This window comes from Panulirus ornatus, chromosome 9 (assembly GCF_036320965.1).
Source record: "Panulirus ornatus isolate Po-2019 chromosome 9, ASM3632096v1, whole genome shotgun sequence".
NCBI lineage: Eukaryota > Metazoa > Arthropoda > Malacostraca > Decapoda > Palinuridae > Panulirus > Panulirus ornatus.
In genome coordinates this window covers 49622482-49643432 of record NC_092232.1, presented here as the reverse complement: position 1 = coordinate 49643432, position 20951 = coordinate 49622482, and the positions used below count along the sequence as shown (strand labels likewise).

At 49.7% G+C, this 20951-nt stretch overlaps 2 protein-coding genes across 7 annotated transcripts in view; one reads left to right on the top strand and one right to left on the bottom strand.

Moving 5' to 3' along the window:
* The window catches only part of LOC139750411 (uncharacterized), a 158511-nt gene that overhangs the window by 83689 nt on the left and 53871 nt on the right, over positions 1 to 20951 (bottom strand). The gene's annotated exons all lie outside the window — the stretch shown is intronic.
* Positions 1 to 20951, top strand: part of LOC139750410 (BTB/POZ domain-containing protein 6-B-like) — a 115335-nt gene that overhangs the window by 60640 nt on the left and 33744 nt on the right. Inside the window, exon 1 of one of the 6 annotated variants that reach the window (XM_071665174.1) lies at positions 7918 to 7992. The exons of 3 other annotated variants lie outside the window; for them this stretch is intronic. Coding sequence is in view for 1 of the 3 variants with exons in the window: in XM_071665177.1 (XP_071521278.1) it covers positions 15766 to 15782 (17 nt within the window). In the remaining 2 variants the exon portion in view is untranslated. Of the gene's footprint in view, positions 1 to 7917; positions 8102 to 15346; positions 15783 to 20951 lie in introns of those variants that run through there. 2 more of the 6 variants (XM_071665172.1, XM_071665177.1) reach the window with 2 other exon arrangements.

Here is a 20951-nt window from a genome sequence, read left to right as displayed (position 1 = left end):
TTCCCCACACCTGATAGTCGACCCATGCGTCAACGAGGTAGCGCCAAGGAACAGACGAAGAAAAGCCACGTCCGCTCACATCCACGCAAATGTAACGCACCGAAACCACAGCTCCCTATCCATATCCAGGTTTCACAGACCCTTCCATGGTTTGCTCCAGACGTTTCATAAGCCCTGGTTCAGTCCAGTAGCAGCACTTTCATCCCAGTATAACACATCGCTCCAATTCACTCTATTCCGGGTACGCCTTTCACCCTCCTGCATGTTCAGGCCCCGATCGCTTTAACTCTTTTTCACTCCATCCCTCCACCTCCAATTTGGTCTCCCGCAATTTTTCCCTCCCAGATAACGTTCTCTTTCCACACCTTCATCGCTTCCAGAACCTTCGCCCCCTCCCCCGCCCTAGGACTCACTTCCGCTTCCATGGTTCCATTCGTAGCCATATCCACTCCCAGATATCTAAAACACTTCACTTTCTCCAATCTATCTCTGTCCCTCAACCCTGCTGAACCTAATAACCTTGTTTTCACTGACATTCACTCATATACATACATGCATCAGATTGGGGAAGATCAGTGCGGTTTCAGAAGTGGTAGAGAATGTGTTTGTTTGAAGAATGTATGTGAGAAATACTCAGAAAAACAGATGGATTTGTATGTAGCATTTATGGATCTGGAGAAGGCATATGATAGAGTTGATATAGCTTCTCTGTGGAAGGTATTTAGAGTTTATGGTGTGGGAGGTTAGAGATGCTCTGTGGAAAGTATTAAGAGTATATAGTGTGGGAAGAGTGTTGCTAGAAGCAGTGAAAGTTTTCATCGAGGATGTAAGGCATGTGTACGAGTAGGAAGAAAGTGACTGAATCCTAGTGAATGGTTTGCAGCAAGGATGCGTGATGTCTCCAAGGTTGTTTAATTTGTTTATGGATGGGATTGTTTGGGAGGTGAATGCAAGAGTTTTGGAGAGAGGGGCAAGTATGCAGTCTGTTGTAGATGAGAGGGCTTGGGAAGTGAGTCAGTTGTTCTCCACTGATGATACAGCGCTGGTGATTCGGGTGAGAAACTGCAGAAGCTGGTGACTGAGTTTGGTAAAGTGTGTGAAAAAAGAAAGCTGAGAGTAAATATGAATAAGAGCAAGGTTATTAGGTTCAGTAGGGTTGAGGGAGAAGTAAATTGGCAGTTGAGTTTGAATAGAGAAAAACTGGAGAAAGTGAAGTGTTTTAGAAATCTGGGAGTGGATTTGACAGCGAATGGAACCATGGAAGCCGAAGTGAGTCACAGGGTGGGGGAGGGGGCGAAGGTTCTGGGAGCTTTGAAGAATGTGTGGAAGGCGATAACGTTATCTCGGAGAGCAAAAATGGGTATGTTTGAAGGAATAGTGGTTCCAACAATGTTATATGGTTGTGAGGCATGGGCTATAGATAGAAGGGTGGATGTGTTGGAAATGAGATGTTTGAGGACGTGGTGTGAGATGGTTTGATCGACTAAGCAGTGAAAGGGTAGGAGGGATGTGTGGTAATAAAAAGAGTGTGGTTGAGAGAGCAGAGGAGGGTGTATTGAAATGGTTTGGTCACATGCAGAGAATGAGTGAGGAAAGATTGACAAAAAAGGATATATGTGTCAGAGGAAGAGGGAAAGAGGAGAAGTGGGAGATCAAACTGGAAGTGGAAGGATGGAGTGAAAAAGATTTTGAGCGATTGGGGCCTGAACATACAGGAGAGTGAAAGGCGTGCAAGGAATAGAGTGAATTGGAACGATGTAATATACTGGGGTCGACGTGCTGTCAATAGATTAAAGCAGGGCATGTGAAACGTTGGTAAACCATGGAAAGTTTTGTGGGGCCTGGATATGGAAGGGGAGCTGAAATGGAGCTGTGGTTTCGGTGCATTACACATGACTGCAAGAGACTGAGTGTGAACGAATGTGACCTTTGTTGTCTTTTCCCAGCGCTTCCTCGCGCGCATGCAAGGGGAGGGGGGGAATGCCATTTCATGTGTGGCAGGGAGGCGGCGGGAATGGATGAAGGCAGCATGTATGAATATGTATATGTGTATGTAAGTATATGTCTGTGTATGTATATATATGCATACGCTGAAATGTATAGGTATGTATATGTGCGTGTGTGGACGTGTATGTATATACATGTGTATGTGGGTGGGTAGTGCCATTTTTTCGTCTGTTTCCTTGCGCTACCTCGCTAACGCGGGAGACAGCGACAAAGTATAATAAATAAATGAATATATATATATATATATATATATATATATATATATATATATATATATATATATATATATATGATATAAAACTATACTTCAGCACATCATTTCGGTGCCGAGAACGAGTTCTGGTTCTTACGTGAGTCATCTGACTTCAATATGTTCTCCGTGGTTCACCTTCACTCAAGAGATAAAAACACCGAACCAAACCAGTTTTTCTCCCCTTTTTTTTCCACCCTCCTCCATCCATCATCCTCATAAGAGAGCGAGGGAGAGAGAGAGAGAGAGAAAATATATATATGTATATCCTCATAATCTGCATCATTTGAAAAAAGAATGTACCTGCCTTATCTGAGGCTTGGAGAGCACCATCTGGGTGGAGAAGACGCGATTACTATTCACGGGTGTGGGTCGTGCGTGGCCGCGCACACCCTGGGCGCATCAGACGTTTCCTTCATTACTCTTGGTCGCCGACTCACGCCAGGCCTTTACATAAAGCTGCTCACTATCCTCACCTGATCATTTATAAGATTAAACGTGGAAATGTGTGTGGAGGCCCCTCTTTTTTTTTCTGGGGTCATTCTTCTTCTCCCATGACGTCCGCAAGACAAAAAAAAAAAGACAAAAATAATGACCCGACCTGGAACGCTGAGGGTGAACTGTCCCCCCTTTGGTGCACCAAGACGCCATCGGCAGATGAGACGCTACTTCGATGATGGTGATCAGACGCCCCAACATCCAGACACTGGGCATCGCTCACTCATAAGGAGCCAATCACAGCCTCACGGAGAAACAGATGCGCAAGCGTCACTATACTGACCAAAGAGATGAAACAGAATTCCAAAGATACCAACCAGAAATTGGCATCAGATTTCTGACACCCCCAAGTCAGAGCGTCAGGGTCAATCTACACCACGAACCATCGAGAGACAGAAGCGTAAGTCAAGAGTTACTAAGACCAAGGAGGGGTAGCTTAAGGCCATTATCCCTGGGACAGACGCGAGTAATCCCAGTGCAAAGTTTTGACGTGTCACGGAGCAGCTGTGTGTAACCCCAGTGAACTGGACGACCCCCGTCTCTCGTCAGCTGGTGGACTAGGTGGTTTACTCCTGGACCACAGTAATGACTTCAAGAGTAGCGGACCTCATCAATCCAGAGAAACATGTTCGTCACCAACAAGAGACCAGAGAACAAGTGCAGACTTCAGACACCTCCCTCACTAAGCTAAGCACGGAGAAGCCAACACGAACCTGAGACTTACTATTTTCGTACGCTAGGAACCACAAGACCAATAGCAAGTCATCCCTGATGAAGACGACCACAACACCAGAAACGCCCACACCACCTCGACCAACACACACGCTAAGCAGCAACGTCCCCTTCTCCAAAGAACACACAAACATAAGTCATGGAGCACTTGTCATACGTTGGCCACAGCCGACCTGACCCACTAACACGACAGTCTTGAAAAACCTGCACAAAATCCACCCTGAGGCATTGCCGAACGACCCCTCGACTCCCTCCCAGTGGCGCTCACAACGGAACCAAAGACTCGAATACCCCTCATTGGAACATGCCCTGACAACACATCAGATTCCCACGTATAACAAGCAGTTCGTCACGACTGCAATACAAACAATTACAAAACTCACAGAACCATCCTTGGATACACAACAGAATCCCAAATGCCTCGAAGCTAACCATCCAACTCCCCGTCATGAAAGCCTCCAACCTTCCTACTAGACTCTTCCTCCTCCTACCGCCCTGTACCACAGCTAAGTGCACGATCTAACTCCCTCGAGAAAGGGATCAACAAAGAGAATCGACCCAAATATCCCTCTCTGACCGACGTAGCGCGGCATTAGGCCCAACCAGCGGCTTCTCCCCCTCACTACCACACTCGAGACAGACTTCACGCAACGTATGCCCAGCGCCTTGAACCAAGTCACGTCCCCCTTCCCGCATAGTATTAGTGGCCATAGATATCAACAAGCATTCCACATCGTCCTCCGGCACGTCCTCGACCCAGCTAAGCCAAGTACTACCTATTAATCGACCTGCCCCATAGAGGTTGCGGCAAGACTGTTGCACCCGGGGTTCAAATCTGGCTCATTATATCGCGAAAACTCGAGTGTATGATTACTGCTTGTATGGTACGGAGAGAGAGAGAGGGTCTACACACACACACACACACACACACACACACACACACACACACACACACACACATACATACATAAGGTGCACTTTCCCTTATCCGATCCTTGAATTCCAGCTCTTTAACCATTATCCATTAATTCGTCAACATCTAAGTATATTAACGCAAGCCTCAAATACTGAGAGAATGATAATGACGAAGACACAAAGTCCTCGAGATGTGTAGTAGCGAAGATACAGACGACATACCAGGATAAGAAAGAAGAAACAAAGAAAATATGACGAAAATATTACGGATGTAGGTAGATGAAAATCAAAAAAAAAAAAAATCCCATAAATTTACTAAGAGTAAACTGTTATTTAATGAGCAGATGGTCAGGATTCAGGGTGACAATGCTGTACAGGATGAGGTAAGCATGAATGAGTATGTGAATATCAAGTTGAAATGTGCTTTCACAGTGAAAAACAATATGGCCTTACACCAGTGGGAAACAATATAGTTCAACACCAGGGGAAAACAATATATTCCAACACCAGTTGGAAACAATATAGTCCAACACCAGTGGAAGACAATATAGTCCAACACCAGTGGAAAACAATATAGTTCAACACCAGTGGAAAACAATATATTCCAACACCAGTGGGAAACAATATAGTCCAACACCAAGGGGAAGACAATATAGTCCAACACCAGTGGAAGACAATATAGTCCAACACCAGTGGAAGACAATATAGTCCAACACCAGGGGAAAACAATATAGTCCAACACCAGTGGAAAACAATATATTCCAACACCAGTGGAAGACAATATAGTCCAACACCAGTGGAAGACAATATAGTCCAACACCAGTGGAAGACAATATAGTCCAACACCAGGGGAAAACAATATAGTCCAACACCAGTGGAAAACAATATATTCCAACACCAGTGGAAGACAATATAGTCCAACACCAGTGGAAGACAATATAGTCCAACACCAAGGGGAAAACAATATAGTCCAACACCAGTGGAAGACAATGTAGTCCAACAGCAGTGGAAGACAATGTAGTCCAACAGCAGTGGAAGACAATATAGTCCAACACCAGTGGAAGAAAAATATAGTCCAACACCAAGGGGAAAACAATATAGTCCAACACCAGTGGAAGACAATGTAGTCCAACAGCAGTGGAAGCCAATGTAGTCCAACAGCAGTGGAAGACAATATAGTCTAACACCAGTGGAAGAAAAATATAGTCCAACACCAGTGGAAGACAATATAGCCTAATACCAATGGAAGGGAACAAGAAGTGGGAGACCAAATTGGAGGTGGAAGGATGGAGTGAAATAGATATTGAGCGATCGGGGCCTGAACATACAGGAGGGTGAAAGGCGCGCAAGGAATAGTCAATTGGAACGATGTGGTATACCGGGGTCGACGTGCTGTCAATGGATTAAACCAGGGCATGTGAAGCGTCTGGGGTAAACCATGAAAACTTTTGTGGGGCCTGGATGTGGAGAGGGAGCTGTGGTTTCGGTGCATTACACGTGAAAACTAGAGACTGAGTGTGAATGAATGTGACCTCTGTTGTCTTTTCCTAGCGCTACCTTGCGCGCGCGCGCGCGCGCGCGCGTGTGTGTGTGTGTGTGTGTGTGTGTGTGTGTGTGTGTGTGTGTGTGTGTGTGTGTGTGTGTGTGTGTGTGTTTGGGTGGGTGGGGGGGGGGGGGGGGTTGCTATTTTTCATGTGTGGCCGGGTAGCGACGAGAATGGATAAAGGCAGCAAGTATGAATATATACATGTGTATATATGTATATGCCTGCGTATATATATGTATGTACACGTTGAAATGTATAGGTATGTATATGTGCATGTGTGGGTGTTTGTGTACATATATGTGTATTTGGGTGGGTGGGGCCATTCTTTTGTCTTGTTTCCTTGCGCTACCTCGCAAACGCGGGAGACAGTGACTAAGTATAATAATCATAATAACCAGTGGAAGACAATACATCCCTACACCAGTGGAAGACAATATATCCCAACACTAGTGGAAGAAAATATATCCCTACACCAGTGGAAGCCAATATAGCTTAACACCAGTGGAAGACAATATAACCCAACACCAGTGGAAGAAAATATATCCCTACACCAGTGGAAGACAACAGAGCTTAACAAAAGTGGAAGAAAATATATCCCTACACCAGTGGAAGACAACACAGCTTAACACCAGTGGGATGGAGTGAGGAGGAAGAGGTCTGAGAAATGAGTGACGTATCTAGAAAAGATTTCAACAGAATATTTAAATGTCTTGACCCATACAAGGCCCACGTTCTGATGAGACCTCACACCCCCCCATGTGCTGAGGATGTATCCAGATCCACTAGAGACAGACCACTTGACATACTGCTCAAGATGCCACTGGAGAGAGGCAGGGTGTCAGGGGAATGGAAAAGGCCACACGTCATAATTATCTATAAGACAAACGACCGGGAAGAGCCTCTAAACTACGGACCTGTATCACTTAACGAGCGTGGCGTGTGAGGTTCTGGTTAAAGAAAAAATAATCATCAAAATGGCAATGAATCAACTTCTACAGAGGAGAAGTTACCTCACCAAGAGGTGGCATGGGAAGGTCATTATGCACCTGGACACCACACCAGGCGGGTATATAAGGGGGTAAAATTCCTCCAGTGAACGAAAGATTATCCCACTAGATGGAAACAGAGGACGTACGTATGTGATGCGATCCGCCTTTTAAAGGGTCAAGGTGACCAGTGGAATGCCGTAGGGTACACGATCTTGGAACCTCTACTCTTTACGATCTGAGTCAATGACTCGCCCGAAGGAGGTGTGGACTCCCACCAGATAATGTTTGCCGATGATGCTAAGTTAAGACGGGGAGTGAAAAGCAATGATCGCTTCAACGTAAGAACGGGTTCAAAACAGACACCCAAGTTGGTCTGACCAAATTCAACCCGAGCAAATGGGAGTGAGGATGGGATCAGTGATAAACGCGGCCTCAATATGATGCTTATCCAGCAGGAAATAAAAGCTTCAGGATTCTGTGTATAGGAAAGACTTTGGGAGTCGAAATCGTCCCTACCATGTCGTCAGAGTCTCACGCTGGCATAATAGTTCAGGAGCCAAAAATCTCTGCTGGCAAATATCAGAATAGCTTTCGAGTATATATATATATATGGATGAGGAACTATTCAATAATCTGCTCAAATCCTAAAACAAGGCTATGATCAAGATATGCTTCTCAAGTTTGATCACCACATCCAAAGAAGCACAAAGAGCTAATACAGAACTGCTAGACGAGAGCAAGAAAGATGATGACAGAATGAACACCGCTTAGTTACAGTGAAAGAGGCCCAGGGCCTCTATTTGCCCTCCTTGGAAATGAGAGAGGGTGACTTGATCACAGCATTTTAGTCTTGAAAACAGATACGTGTGTGTGTGTGTGTGTGTGTGTGTGTGTGTGTGTGTGTGTGTGGAGTGCAGTGCTACGTGATGGTAGACTCTGGGACAGGCTAGAGTATAGCAGCGCGTGATGGTCGACTCTGTCTCGGGTTCGCGGTCTCGGAGAGGGTGGCCGGCCAGTTGACCAAGAGCCGCCCGGCCAGCAGGACGTGCGTGCTGGTGGGTAACTTCCTCCCCAGCACGTCTCGCTCCGGTGCCGCCACCCACCCCACAACACAGGTGTTGGCCCCACCACGGCGTCTGGTGGACATAACACGTCCTACGTCAGGTGGTTCCTCCTCCTCCTCCTCCTCCTCCCTACCCACCTTGAGCGGGGCGGGGCGACCCCCCAATCGTGAGAGGATCATACGACTGTGAATATTAACGTGATATAAACTCGGGTGTTTTCTGGGCTACGTTCACCCGAGTGAGTGCTGGCAGCCAGTGTCTTTTGTAAGAGGTTAGAACTTGCCTCGTCCCTGATACAGGTGCACTGTGGTGACCCACGAGGACGACGTTACCAAGTGTAACAGCCGTAACGCTCCGTAACCGTGAGTACTTGAGGAGGTGATCCCTCCTCCTCCTCCTCCACCTCCACCTCCTGCCATGTGACGTCCAAGCGATGCTGGAGGAGGTGGGGAAGGGAAGGGAGGGAGGGAACGTTAGCCACAGACGCTGCTGTGACAAAACTGAAACTCGTCAGGTTCAGTACAGCAGCACTGGGCCAACCACTCTCAACCAGCAATTAACGGGATGGACAACAAGTGCAACTGTAGCGTGTCCCATGAACCATGCGTTGGGGGGGGGGGAGCAACGTACACAGTGAAGTGATGGGGTGGAGGAAGAAGGACATGTGCGTTACACACAGTCATGTCTTACATACTGGCCAGACACTATAAACACACACACACACACACACACACACACACACACACGCGCGCGCGCGCGCGTTGTCCTGTGTATTTATTTGATTATATTTGATCGCCGTTTCCCGGGTGAGAAAAATCAGGTGAGAGAAAAAGTAGAACTTGACGAATAAGATGACCCCATCCCAGGGTTATGACCTGGCCAGTACTACTGTGTGTGACCCATTGTTACTCCCATCCCAACCCATCCCAGTGTTATGACCTGGCCAGTACTACTGTGTGACCCCCCTTGTTACTCCCATCCCAACCCATCCCAGGGTTATGACCTGGCTAGTACTAGTGTGTGTGACCCATTGTTACTCTCATCCCAACCCATCCCAGTGTAATGACCTGGCCAGTACTACTGTGTGTGACCGCCTTGTTACTCTCATCCCAACCCATCCCAGTGTAATGACCTGGCCAGTACCACTGTGTGTGACCCCCTTGTCACTCCCATCCCAACCCATCCCAGAGTAATGACCTGTCCCCAACCCCACCCACCCCACATCAGCACCCACCGCCACCGTTTCGCCATGTCCTGGTCAACAGCAACAACACTGCCCCCTCCCCACCACCACCATCCCACTGGACCTTCCTACCTCCCTACAACCATCCCACTGGACCTTCCTACCTTCCCACCACCATCCCACTGGACCTTCGTACCTTCCCACCACCATCCCACTGGACCTTCGTACCTTCCCACCACCATCCCACTGGACCTTCGTACCTTCCCACCACCATCCCACTGGACCTTCGTACCTTCCCACCACCATCCCACTGGACCTTCCTACCTTCCCACTACCATCCCACTGGACCTTCCTACCTTCCCACTACCATCCCACTGGACCTCCTCACTACCATTAGACCCAACCACCAGTATGTTGTGGTCAGCCCTGCAGGTACCAGCTTAACCACGGAGACATCTTTATATATCTCTTGCCTCGTACTGTTCCGAGATCTGTTGCCTCCACAACCAGGACGTGTCACACACACACACACACACACACACACACACAGTACACCAATAACGCGGGCTGACGGCACAAAGTCAGCGTCTTAATTATAACATGGCGTATCATTCCGGTGTGAGTGACACTCAGGAGTGGCTGACAGTGGTGAGTGACAGTCAGGAGTGGCTGACAGTGGTGAGTGACAGTCAGGAGTGGCTGGCATTGGTGAGTGACAGTGTGATGTGCGGGAGCTGGTAGAGAGAGCCCTGATGGGCTAACTAGGTTACTCAATCACCACTGCCACTCTTATTGTTTTCATCTTGGGGTCGGCAACGTGTACCATGTTCTCCTTGTCTGTCCGTCTGTTTGTGTGTGTGTGTGTGTGTGTGTGTGTGTGTGCCTTCCTCACATCACTCTGTCAACTACGAGTGTGACGGAGGAGAGGAGGAGGAAGAAGAGTTAGCTGTGAGGACAAAGGAAAAAAAAAATGTACCTTTCTAGATACTGTCTAGATAAATACAGACGAAACATTTCGACGATTGTATGGGGCGAAGGGTACAATGGCCATGCGGGGTAGGTGGAGGGCAGTAGAGAGAGCGTCCAGTGGATACAATACCTTTCCACCGCGGGAGGGTGACAGGTGGGGCTCGAAGGGGGAGGAGCAAAGGCCTCAGAGGGTCCTCTTCCCGTCAGAGGAGGGAAGACTTGGGTACAGCGAAGACATGGGTACATAATGACAAGGTCCTGGGTGAACGCTGACGAGAGCGCAAGTACCAAACATTAAAAAGGTCAGTGATTTTACGGCATGTGTGTGTATAATATGTCTCAAGTTGATGCAGGACCTACGTACATGTTCACGGTATCAGGGCTCGTACGGCCACGAGTACAGATATTACAGTGGGCTGTGGCAACGCCACATCACATTAGATATACATTGCAAGAGTCACGTGATAAGACATACACAATAAATACAAACAGGTTACATATGCACTGAATACAATACAGGTTACATATGCACTGAATACAATACAGGTTACATATGCACTGAATACGATACACGTTACATATGCACTGAATACAAGTATGTATTTGGAATAGGCTCATTATACAAAGAGTGTAGTATACACCTAATAAGATTAATATAAAAATAAGACAAACAAGGCTGAAAATACACTACAGTAGGACAAATACGTAGTCACAAAACGTGTTTACATTGTGCAAGATCTGAGGAAATGTCTACATCGCACAGGGCATGACAAAGTTATGGATACTGTGTCCGAAGCTCTTCAAGGTTATTACTATCAGTACAGCACTCACCAAGCTGTTGAAACAGTAAGCTTTGAGGTCTAAAATCCCTGATTTTTGGGAGGCATTCGCTCATCTTAGTTTATGTTCATCAGGGACAAAACAGAGTCGGCATTGGGAGTGTTCAATATCATGGGTTCTGACCATCTGCAACGAGTACTTGTACCCCCCAAAGCGCATTCTGGCAGATACAGGATCACATCGTCGGGTTCGAACCCTTCCATACTGATGTCTCCTGAACCTAAAATCATCCTAGTACACAATACTACATGTGAGGACAGATGTGGTGTGGTTTAGACCAAGCCTGGTGTAAGAACCCGGCAGCAAATAGGGGCATTCGGCTAGATATATCCACACGGTCAAGACACTTAGGTCAAGACACGCGAAGGCGACCATCGCGATACGGTGCGGTGGTCACCATCATCGGCTTCTATAAGCAAGGCGTCAATTCATCGACGGAGCAACAACATCTTACGGAGCACTCCATCCCCCGGAGGCTTGTCGCAAGAGCCAGGAGCTAAGAACTGGACGAGGTGTCTCAAGTTGCCATGGGGATGTTACAGAGTTCATCCTAGGTACAGCTGGGCCAAGGGCTGAGGTTGGTTTGTGGAGAGTGAATAAGGCGATTGTTGCTGTGGACACCATAAGACGCGCCGGCCATGTTAAGTTTCCCCCCCTTCCACATCCTCAAGGATCCATCAGTAAGCGGTATATTGTCAAGGCATGGTGGTGAAGCACACTCGCTAGTTGTTCACATATGTCCGTCCTTGCGGGGTATGAGGAGGCAGCTGACCAAGGGTGGGACCATTTTGGTGAAGTCCGAGATATGCCAAGGTTCCGAGGATACTGGTGCAAGACCTGTGGGTTATTTGTTCCCTTAGTGGCCATAGATGGAATCGGATAAGGTTGAGCTACCTGCAAGGGCGGGCTACCAACCATGAACGGTAGTGGGTTTATACCATTCGAAGAGTTGCGGTCATTTCAATGACTTGAAGTCGAAGGTGGTGTGCAAAACTAGACGGATGTGAGATTTCTGGGACACTTGGCACGAAAGACTTGCATCAAGGATTTGGATAAGGTCAGTGAGTGTGGGAAGGGCATGCTTAGTTCTCATATTAATTACCTCAGGCGACGTAGCCGAGCCTAAGTTCGTCTCAGAGACTTTCTTTTGCCCAACCTCAAGGGAACCAAGAAGTTTCGGGTCAACGAAGAGCAAGATGATGGCATCAGCAAACACAGATCGTGCAAACGGTTGGTCAAAGTTCTTTAGCAATGTTGGTACCTACGCCAATGCTCTTGCCAGCGACTGCAGGGGGAGGCTTTGAACGAACCAGAGCTTGGTTTTGAGATTGTAGGTCATTAAGGGTATCCATAATGATGGGTAAGTGTAGAGGGAAAATGTTTGAAGTGCGTCATTGTGGAGCACACAGGAGCGATTCTCGTTTCCCACATGTCCATCATACATCAAGACTTTATGATTTAGGCCAGAGTGAGTGGCGGAGTGAGTGAACTGGTCAAGGAGAGCTTGACGTCTCTCATCCTAGAAGGTGCTGCTGAGACAGATGTCATCAGTAAACACAGCACGGTGTGAACAGCATCTAGAACGAGGTTGGTGGTACGTTTACGTATGAGAACACTGAACAGTGTAGGGTTGAGGAACCCTCCCTGTGGGGGGCCCTTGGGCAAACACGGAGCGGTGTAGGGCTGAGGATCCCTCACTGTAGGGTCCATAGGGCAAACACTGAACAGTGTAGGGCTGAGGAACCCTCCCTGTGGGATCCCTAGGGCAAACACTGAACAGTGTAGGGCTGAGGAACCCTCCCTGTGGGATCCCTAGGGCAAACACTGAACGGTATAGGGCTGAGGAACCCTCCCTGTGGGATCCCTAGGGCAAACACTGAACGGTGTAGGACTGAGGAACCTTCCTCGTGAGGTTCCTAGGGTAAACACTGAACAGTTCATATAGGGCTGAGGGACTCCTCCCTGTAGGGTCCTTAGGGCAAAAGGAAACGAATCACTGAGGGCGCCTCGGCATAGCATCCTTGAGTGGCGGTCTGACTCATCTGCTCATCTGAATCTTCACACCAAGTCCTTCCGTGTTGATGTCCAGTTTCTCAGTCTAAAAGGCAGATTTGAGGTCTGTGAAGGCTGTATGTATATGCTTCACAAGATGATCAAAATACTTGGCACAGCAGTAATGTATTATACCCTCGCCCATGAGGAAACCACAGAGATGAGATGATAGGAGAGGCGGGTGAACCTAGTGAGAGTGATGCGCTCTGGTTCGGAAGAGGAGCAAGACAGTGAGAGAACTAGGTGGAAACTGACCAGAGTTAGGTTCTCGGTATACGTATGACGGTGCTACGTGTCTAGGCCCGAGGAATGACAAGAGACCGAGAAAGAACTCAGTCGGCTTGGCCACGATGGTGAGAACACATCGTAAGTGACACCCTCATCCTCAAGGCGCAGTAGCCAGGCTTTGGAAAAGTGTGCGTCGTAGTTCTTCATAAATGACGGGGAGGCTACCCACCTCAAGTGAGATCGTTGCTGGCAATTTTCCTTCAGTTAAGCCTCTGGTGACGAAGGTCTGGTGATGCAGGGGATCCTGAACATACTGAGGCAGTGCAGCAGCGACATCTGACGTGAGGGATATTAGGGAATGCAGAGACTGTGTGCTTGAAGAGAACAGGAGAGTGACCAGACAGGGTCACTACGCATTATAGATACACATACACGAGTGATTAGAGAGGGGTCACCACGCACTATAGATACAAGTACACGACTATGTACAAGATCGGAGCCCACTGTCTTTTCTTAGGACTTCGTATATTGCAGATCTTACACTCTGGTTCAGGGGTCGTTGTGTTGGATGTCCCTAGAGAGAGGTTGTGCACAAGTGGACTCTTCTCAATTAACGTTTGGGCAAACAGCTGCAGAATTCGGACGTCTTTACCCCCCATCAACCAGTTATTCTTTAAGAAACCTTTTACCTGTTTCACACAGTGGGTTACCCTCCCTCACGCTTCGCATCCACTCCCGGATCATAAGGTCGCTTGGGCTCTTGCCACGCTGGTGGGACTCTCCAGATCCCTCGTCAGGAGTTAGGGCCTGGTTGGGCACTTCACCTGTTGAGGTAGGGAAGGCCTGGGCAACAGAGGCAGGGAAGGCCTGCTGCAGTTATCCCGTCTGTGATGGCAGGCAGGATGTCTTCCATCTGACGCCCCATACTCTCCATTCGTCGTTCAAGCTTGGCAGTGCGATGAGTGAGTCCGTCCCTTTGTGTAGCTATGCCCGCGTGACAGGAGGTTGGGGAAGTGGAGGGAGAAGGGCTAGCGCCTCTAGTTCGCGGTTCCTCATCTTCATCCTGCCTTCCTGGGGAGGTGGCAAGGTCGAGGTCCTCTTGGGTGTTAGGGTCAGGTTCCTCTTGGGTGGCAAGATCGGGGGTGGTTGTCGTCTTGGGTGTCAGGGTTAGAGATCCTTTTGAGTGCCAGGGTCGGGGTCCTCATGGGATCAAGGTCAGGGCCCTCCTTCCTCAGCTGGGCCTGCTGATGGGGTGGCAGGAGCGAGGAGAGACAGGTCTAGTGGGAGAAGTCAGGGTGCCACACAGAGACCCCTTCCTGTCTACTACATCTGGGACATCTAAAGCGGGTAGTGGCTGAAGGCACGTTTTCAGCAGTGGGAAGTCAGTGAAAGGTTGATCTGGTCTCATGTTCACTGCGAAAATGGAGCGGTAGCCTGGTAGGGGTGAAGGGCAGTAGTCAGGAAGGGGTGAAGGGTGGTAGCTAGGTAAGGGTGAGGGGTGATATCCAGATAGAGGTGTGGAACGATAATGAGGTTGGGGTGAGGGGTGTTAGGAAGGTAGAGGTGTGGTATGGTAGTAAGGTATGGTTGAGGGGTGTTAGGAAGGTAGAGGTGTGGTATGGTAGTAAGGTATGGTTGAGGGGTGTTAGGTTGGTAGGGATGTGAGACGGTAGTAAGGTAGGGGTGAGGGGTGTTAGGTTGGTAGGAGTGTGAGACGGTAGTAAGGTAGGGGTGAGGAGTTTTAGGTTGGTAGGGGTGTGGGACAGTAGTCAGGTAGGGGTGAGGGACGGTAGTCAGGTAGGAGAGAGGGGTGTCAGGAAGGTAGGGGTGTGGGGCGGTCGTCAGGTAGAGGTAAGGGGGCGCGCGCTGCCCTACTTCAAAAGACATATAGTAAGTACATTATACTTTACATCTGCATGACGGCACTTGTAAGGTTGTTAACTAACTGGTTGTATTGTGACACCGTCCACCGAGAGGTCCTCAGACCCTCACTCCCACCATGACTGGGGCCCCCCCACAACAGAACCAGTTTTCGGTTGACAACGAGGCCTTATTAAATGCACTGAGCTCCGAATACCACCCTCTAGTCTTCAAGGTTTCCCCGGGTTTAAAGCAACAAGCGAACACGATCCTGGAACACCTTTTGTCCTGCTACGCCATACTCGTGCTGGGGTGTAGACTCTTGGCGGGGGGAAGAAGAGAGATGTAGCGATGCAACGATACCATTCGTCAGTGTTAGGAGGTGTGTTCCGGTGTCTGCCTCCCTCCGGGGAGCATAAAAGGTGAGGGAGAGGGGCGCCGTCTCACGCACCTGTTCGTCGTCCCCTCGGCTGCCAGGCCCGGCATGGCCCCCTCCACCTGCCTGCTTCAGTTGACACAAGAGGCCGCACACCTCCTCCACACGCCAGCAGTCACCCACGGGAGTGAGGTGGTGGTGCACGGTGGTACGGGAGGGAGTGTGGCACACGTACCTCACACCGGCCGCTGCCACCATGGGCTGCCTCCTACGGTAAGTGGCACCTGTCCTCCTCGTTGCCCGACACACCTACACACAGGGAGCACCATGTGTCTGTAGGCCACCATCCCCGGCCGTGCGTCTTCGTGTTCGCGACGCAACGCGCGCGTCAACCACAAATCCGTCCACGCGTAGCACAGATCGAGGGCTCAGCCACGTGATTCCGTCACTGGTACGTCAACTTAGTGCAGGTGTGTGTGTGTGTGTGTGTGTGTGTGTGTGTGTGTGTAGCATGCACGTCTTGTGTAAGAGGGGCAGCAGCGGTGAGAGTGGTTCTCCTGACATCCTTCAGTAAGTGGTCACGGGGCCAGCAGGTCTCCTCCTATGTGGTAAGGCTTAAACGTCCAGTAGGGGTGGACCACGCCAGCGAGTCTCTCTCTCTCTCTCTCTCTCTCTCTCTCTCTCTCTCTCTCTCTCTCTCTCTCTCTCTCTCTCTCTCTCTCTCACCTCACTGTGTGACACTCGCCCTACGCTTGCACTAAACATCTCAAAAAACAGTAGGTAAATCCAGGGGAACTCTTACCTGAGGCAGAAACCAGCACATGCGAACACGGAGGGGGACGACCCTCTTCAGTGTGTCCACCACCAACACCATGCCCAACCACACCTCCAGCAGTGGAGTGGTCGGTGGTACGACACTGAAGGCACTAGAGAGAGGGGGTTGTGTTTTATGGGGCAGTTCCCCCACTATCGTCGGATGATCAGCAAAGGAATCATGGTCATTTACATCCCTCCTCCTCCTCTCTCCTCGACCAGAAATCAGAAACGATGCGAAATTACGGAAACCCGCTCTATACTTCCTGCAGCCCAGCAGGTCATACATCCACCTCCCCTGAGGGCAATCTGGTGACGCATGACAGTCAACAGTCATATCTAACCAGCATGACTGGCCTGTATGACTGGCTCACACCATGACTGAAGTCAATAGATGCCACAATGGGGTACACTCTGCCCCAGCTGTGTGTTTGCACCTCTCCGGGACCAGACACTACCTCTTGTAACCACAAGAAACATTCATGGTCGTCTAAGAAAGACGTGTAACACGTCACCAGATGACCTCTGTAGATGTCTACAATCTACAGTGGTCACCAGATGACTTCTGTAGATGTCTACAATCTACAGTGGTCACCAGATGACCTCTGTAGATGTCTACAATCTACAGTGGTCACCAGATGGCCTCTGTAGATGTCTACAATCTACAGTGGTCACCAGATGACCTCTGTAGATGTCTACAATCTACAGTGGTCACCAGATGACCTCTGTAGATGTCTACAATCTAGCGACAGTCTACCTAGTCCATACGCTACGTCGGCCCGCCACCTTAAGGTAGGTAGGTGGCCACCTTGACACAGAGACTACGTCTGGCGCCAGACCCCCCGACAAGCCTCGTAGGTCACCATCAGCCCACAGGATCAACAATATATGGAACCTCAGAGATGTATGATGACCATCGGGAGGGTCACAGCCCCACAGTGAAGTGAGGTCATGGTATCTCCTCCTCCTCCTCCTCCTCCTCCTCCTCCTCCTCTTCCTCCTCCTCCTCCTCCTTGACTGACGTAATGACATCGTCTTTCTCATCTCGGAAACCCGTGAGAGTAAATCAACTGCTCCATCTTATCGGCCATATTATTCTTATCTGTATGCAGGATGGAGGCTGTGACAGTGGTCGACTGGACGTGTCAGGGTGTTAATAACACTCGTGTTGGTCGTGTTCACCTGTCACATATGTACGCCTGCGGTCATGTTCACCTGTCACATATATACGCCTGCGGTCGTGTTCACCTGTCACATATGTACGCCTGCGGTCGTGTTCACCTGTCACATATATACGCCTGCGGTCGTGTTCACCTGTCACATATGTACGCCTGCGGTCGTGTTCACCTGTCACATATATACGCCTGCGGTCGTGTTCACCTGTCACATATGTACGCCTGCACGTGAGTGGTCGTGGTGGTGGCCTGTGGTCCACAGTGGACGTACATGTCCTCGCCAGTGACAGTAACTGTATGGTCGAAGTCCTCGCCAGTGACAGTAACTGTATGGTCGAAGTCCTCGCCAGTGACAGTAACTGTATGGTCGAAGTCCTCGCCAGTGACAGTAACTGTATGGTCGAAGTCCTCGCCAGTGACAGTAACTGTATGGTCGAAGGAGCGTTAGGCGAGCTGAAGGGTTTGCGATAACAGCTATCTACCACCACGACGGACCATGATGGTCTGTAACACACACACACACACACACACACACACACACACACACACACACACACACACACACGGGCCAGATAGGGTGTGTGACAAAACTTCAGTTGTGGTGTGGGACCTGCATATGAAGTGGCATTCCTGTTTAGCGTGAAGGTAATCAAAACACACCCACACGGACCATCCCAGCAGCCACACGTACCACTTAATATAATGTTCCCCCCACCACACATGTATCACACAGTGTAACACCCACCACACATGTGCCACACAGTGTAACACCCACCACACATGTATCACACAGTGTAACACCCACAACACATGTGCCACACCATGTACCACCCACCACACATGTGCCATCCACCACACATGCACCACACAATGTACCACCCACCACACATGTGCCACACAATGTACCACCCACCACACATGTACCACACAATGTACCACCCACCACACATGTACCACACAATGTTGCATAATATAATGTACCACCCACCACACATGTATCACACAGTGTAACACCCACCACACATGTGCCACACAGTGTAACACCCACCACACATGTATCACACAGTGTAACACCCACCACACATGTGCCACACCATGTACCACCCACCACACATGTATCACACAGTGTAACACCCACCACACATGTATCACACAGTGTAACACCCACCACACATGTGCCACACCATGTACCACCCACCACACATGTATCACACAGTGTAACACCCACCACACATGTATCACACAGTGTAACACCCACCACACATGTGCCACACAGTGTAACACCCACCACACATGTATCACACAATGTAACACCCACCACACATGTGCCACACCATGTACCACCCACCACACATGTATCACACAGTGTAACACCCACCACACATGTATCACACAGTGTAACACCCACCACACATGTGCCACACCATGTACCACCCACCACACATGTATCACACAGTGTAACACCCACCACACATGTGCCACACCATGTACCACCCACCACACATGTGCCATCCACCACACATGCACCACACAATGTACCACCCACCACACATGTGCCACACAATGTACCACCCACCACACATGTACCACACAATGTACCACCCACCACACATGTACCACACATGTACCACCCACCACACATGTACCACACATGTACCACACAATGTTGCATAATATAATGCACCACCCATCACACATGCACCATACAATATATTGTACCGCCCACCACACATGAACCACACCACATAAAGTACAATCTACCACACATGAACCACACCACATAATGTACCACCCACCACACATGAACCACACCATATATTTTACCACCCACCACACATGCACCACACCACATAATTTACCACCCACCACATAATGTACTACCCACCACACATGTACCACACCACATAATGTACTACCCACCACACATGTACCACACCACATAATGTACCACACATGTACCACACAATACAGTGTACCACCCACCACACATGAACCACACCACATAATGTACCACCCACCACACATCCACAACACCACATAATTTACCACCCACCACATTATGCACTACCCACCACACATATACCACACCACATAATGTACCACACATGTACCACACAATACAGTGTACCACCCACCACACATGAACCACACCACATAATGTACCACCCACCACACATCCACAACACCACATAATTTACCACCCACCACATTATGCACTACCCACCACACATGTACCACACCACATAATGTACCACACATGTACCACACAATACAGTGTACCACCCACCACACATGAACCACACCACATAATGTACCACCCACCACACATCCACAACACCGCATAATGTACCATCCACCACATAATGTACTACCCACCACACATGTACCACGCCACAATGTACCACACACCACATAATATACCACACACCATATACTGTACCACACACCATGGTTCAGGAGCTCGCCATAGAACCGGAGAGCCACACCACCACAGTGTCCTCCTCCTCCTCCTCCTCCTCCTCCTCCTACCCACAACGTATACTGCCTCTCCTCTCCACGCTGACGTCATCAGTGAGTACCACTCGTCGGTCGGGTTACAGTCAGTCAGTCAGTCAGGCAGTCAGTCAGTCAGTCAGGCAGTCAGTGTGACCTTCCTCATAAGTCTGTCTCTGACCCGCTGTTCTCCAGCCCTAGAACAATGATAAACAAATGACGGATGAAATGGTCTCGGTCTGTGGTGGTGGTGGTGACGGTGTGGTGGTGGTGGTGGTGACGGTGTGCTGGTGGTGACGGTGTGGTGGTGGTGGTGTATGGTGGTGACGGTGTGCTGGTAGTGGTGACGGTGTGGTGGTGGTGGTGGTGTGGTGGTGGTGGTGGTGACGGTGTGCTGGTGGTGTGGTGGTGGTGGTGACGGTGTGTGGTGGTGGTGGTGGTGGTGACGGTGTGCTGGTGGTGGTGGTGACGGTGTGTGGTGGTGGTGGTGGTGGTGACGGTGTGGTGGTGGTGGTGGTGTGGTGGTGGTGGTGGTGACGGTGTGCTGGTGGTGTGGTGGTGGTGACGGTGTGCTGGTGGTGGTGGTGGTGGTGACGGTGTGGTGGTGGTGGTGTGGTGGTGGTGGTGGTGACGGTGTGCTGGTGGTGGTGGTGGTGGTGGTGGTGGTGGTGGTGACGGTGTGCTGGTGGTGGTGGTGGTGGTGGTGGTGACGGTGTGCTGGTGGTGGTGGTGGTGACGGTGTGGTGGTGGTGGTGTGGTGGTGGTGGTGGTGACGGTGTGCTGGTGGTGTGGTGGTGGTGGTGACGGTGTGTGGTGGTGGTGACGGTGTGCTGGTGGTGTGGTGGTGGTGGTGACGGTGTGTGGTGGTGGTGGTGGTGGTGGTGACGGTGTGCTGGTGGTGGTGGTGGTGTGCTGGTGGTGGTGGTGACGGTGTGGTGGTGGTGGTCGTGGTGGTGACGGT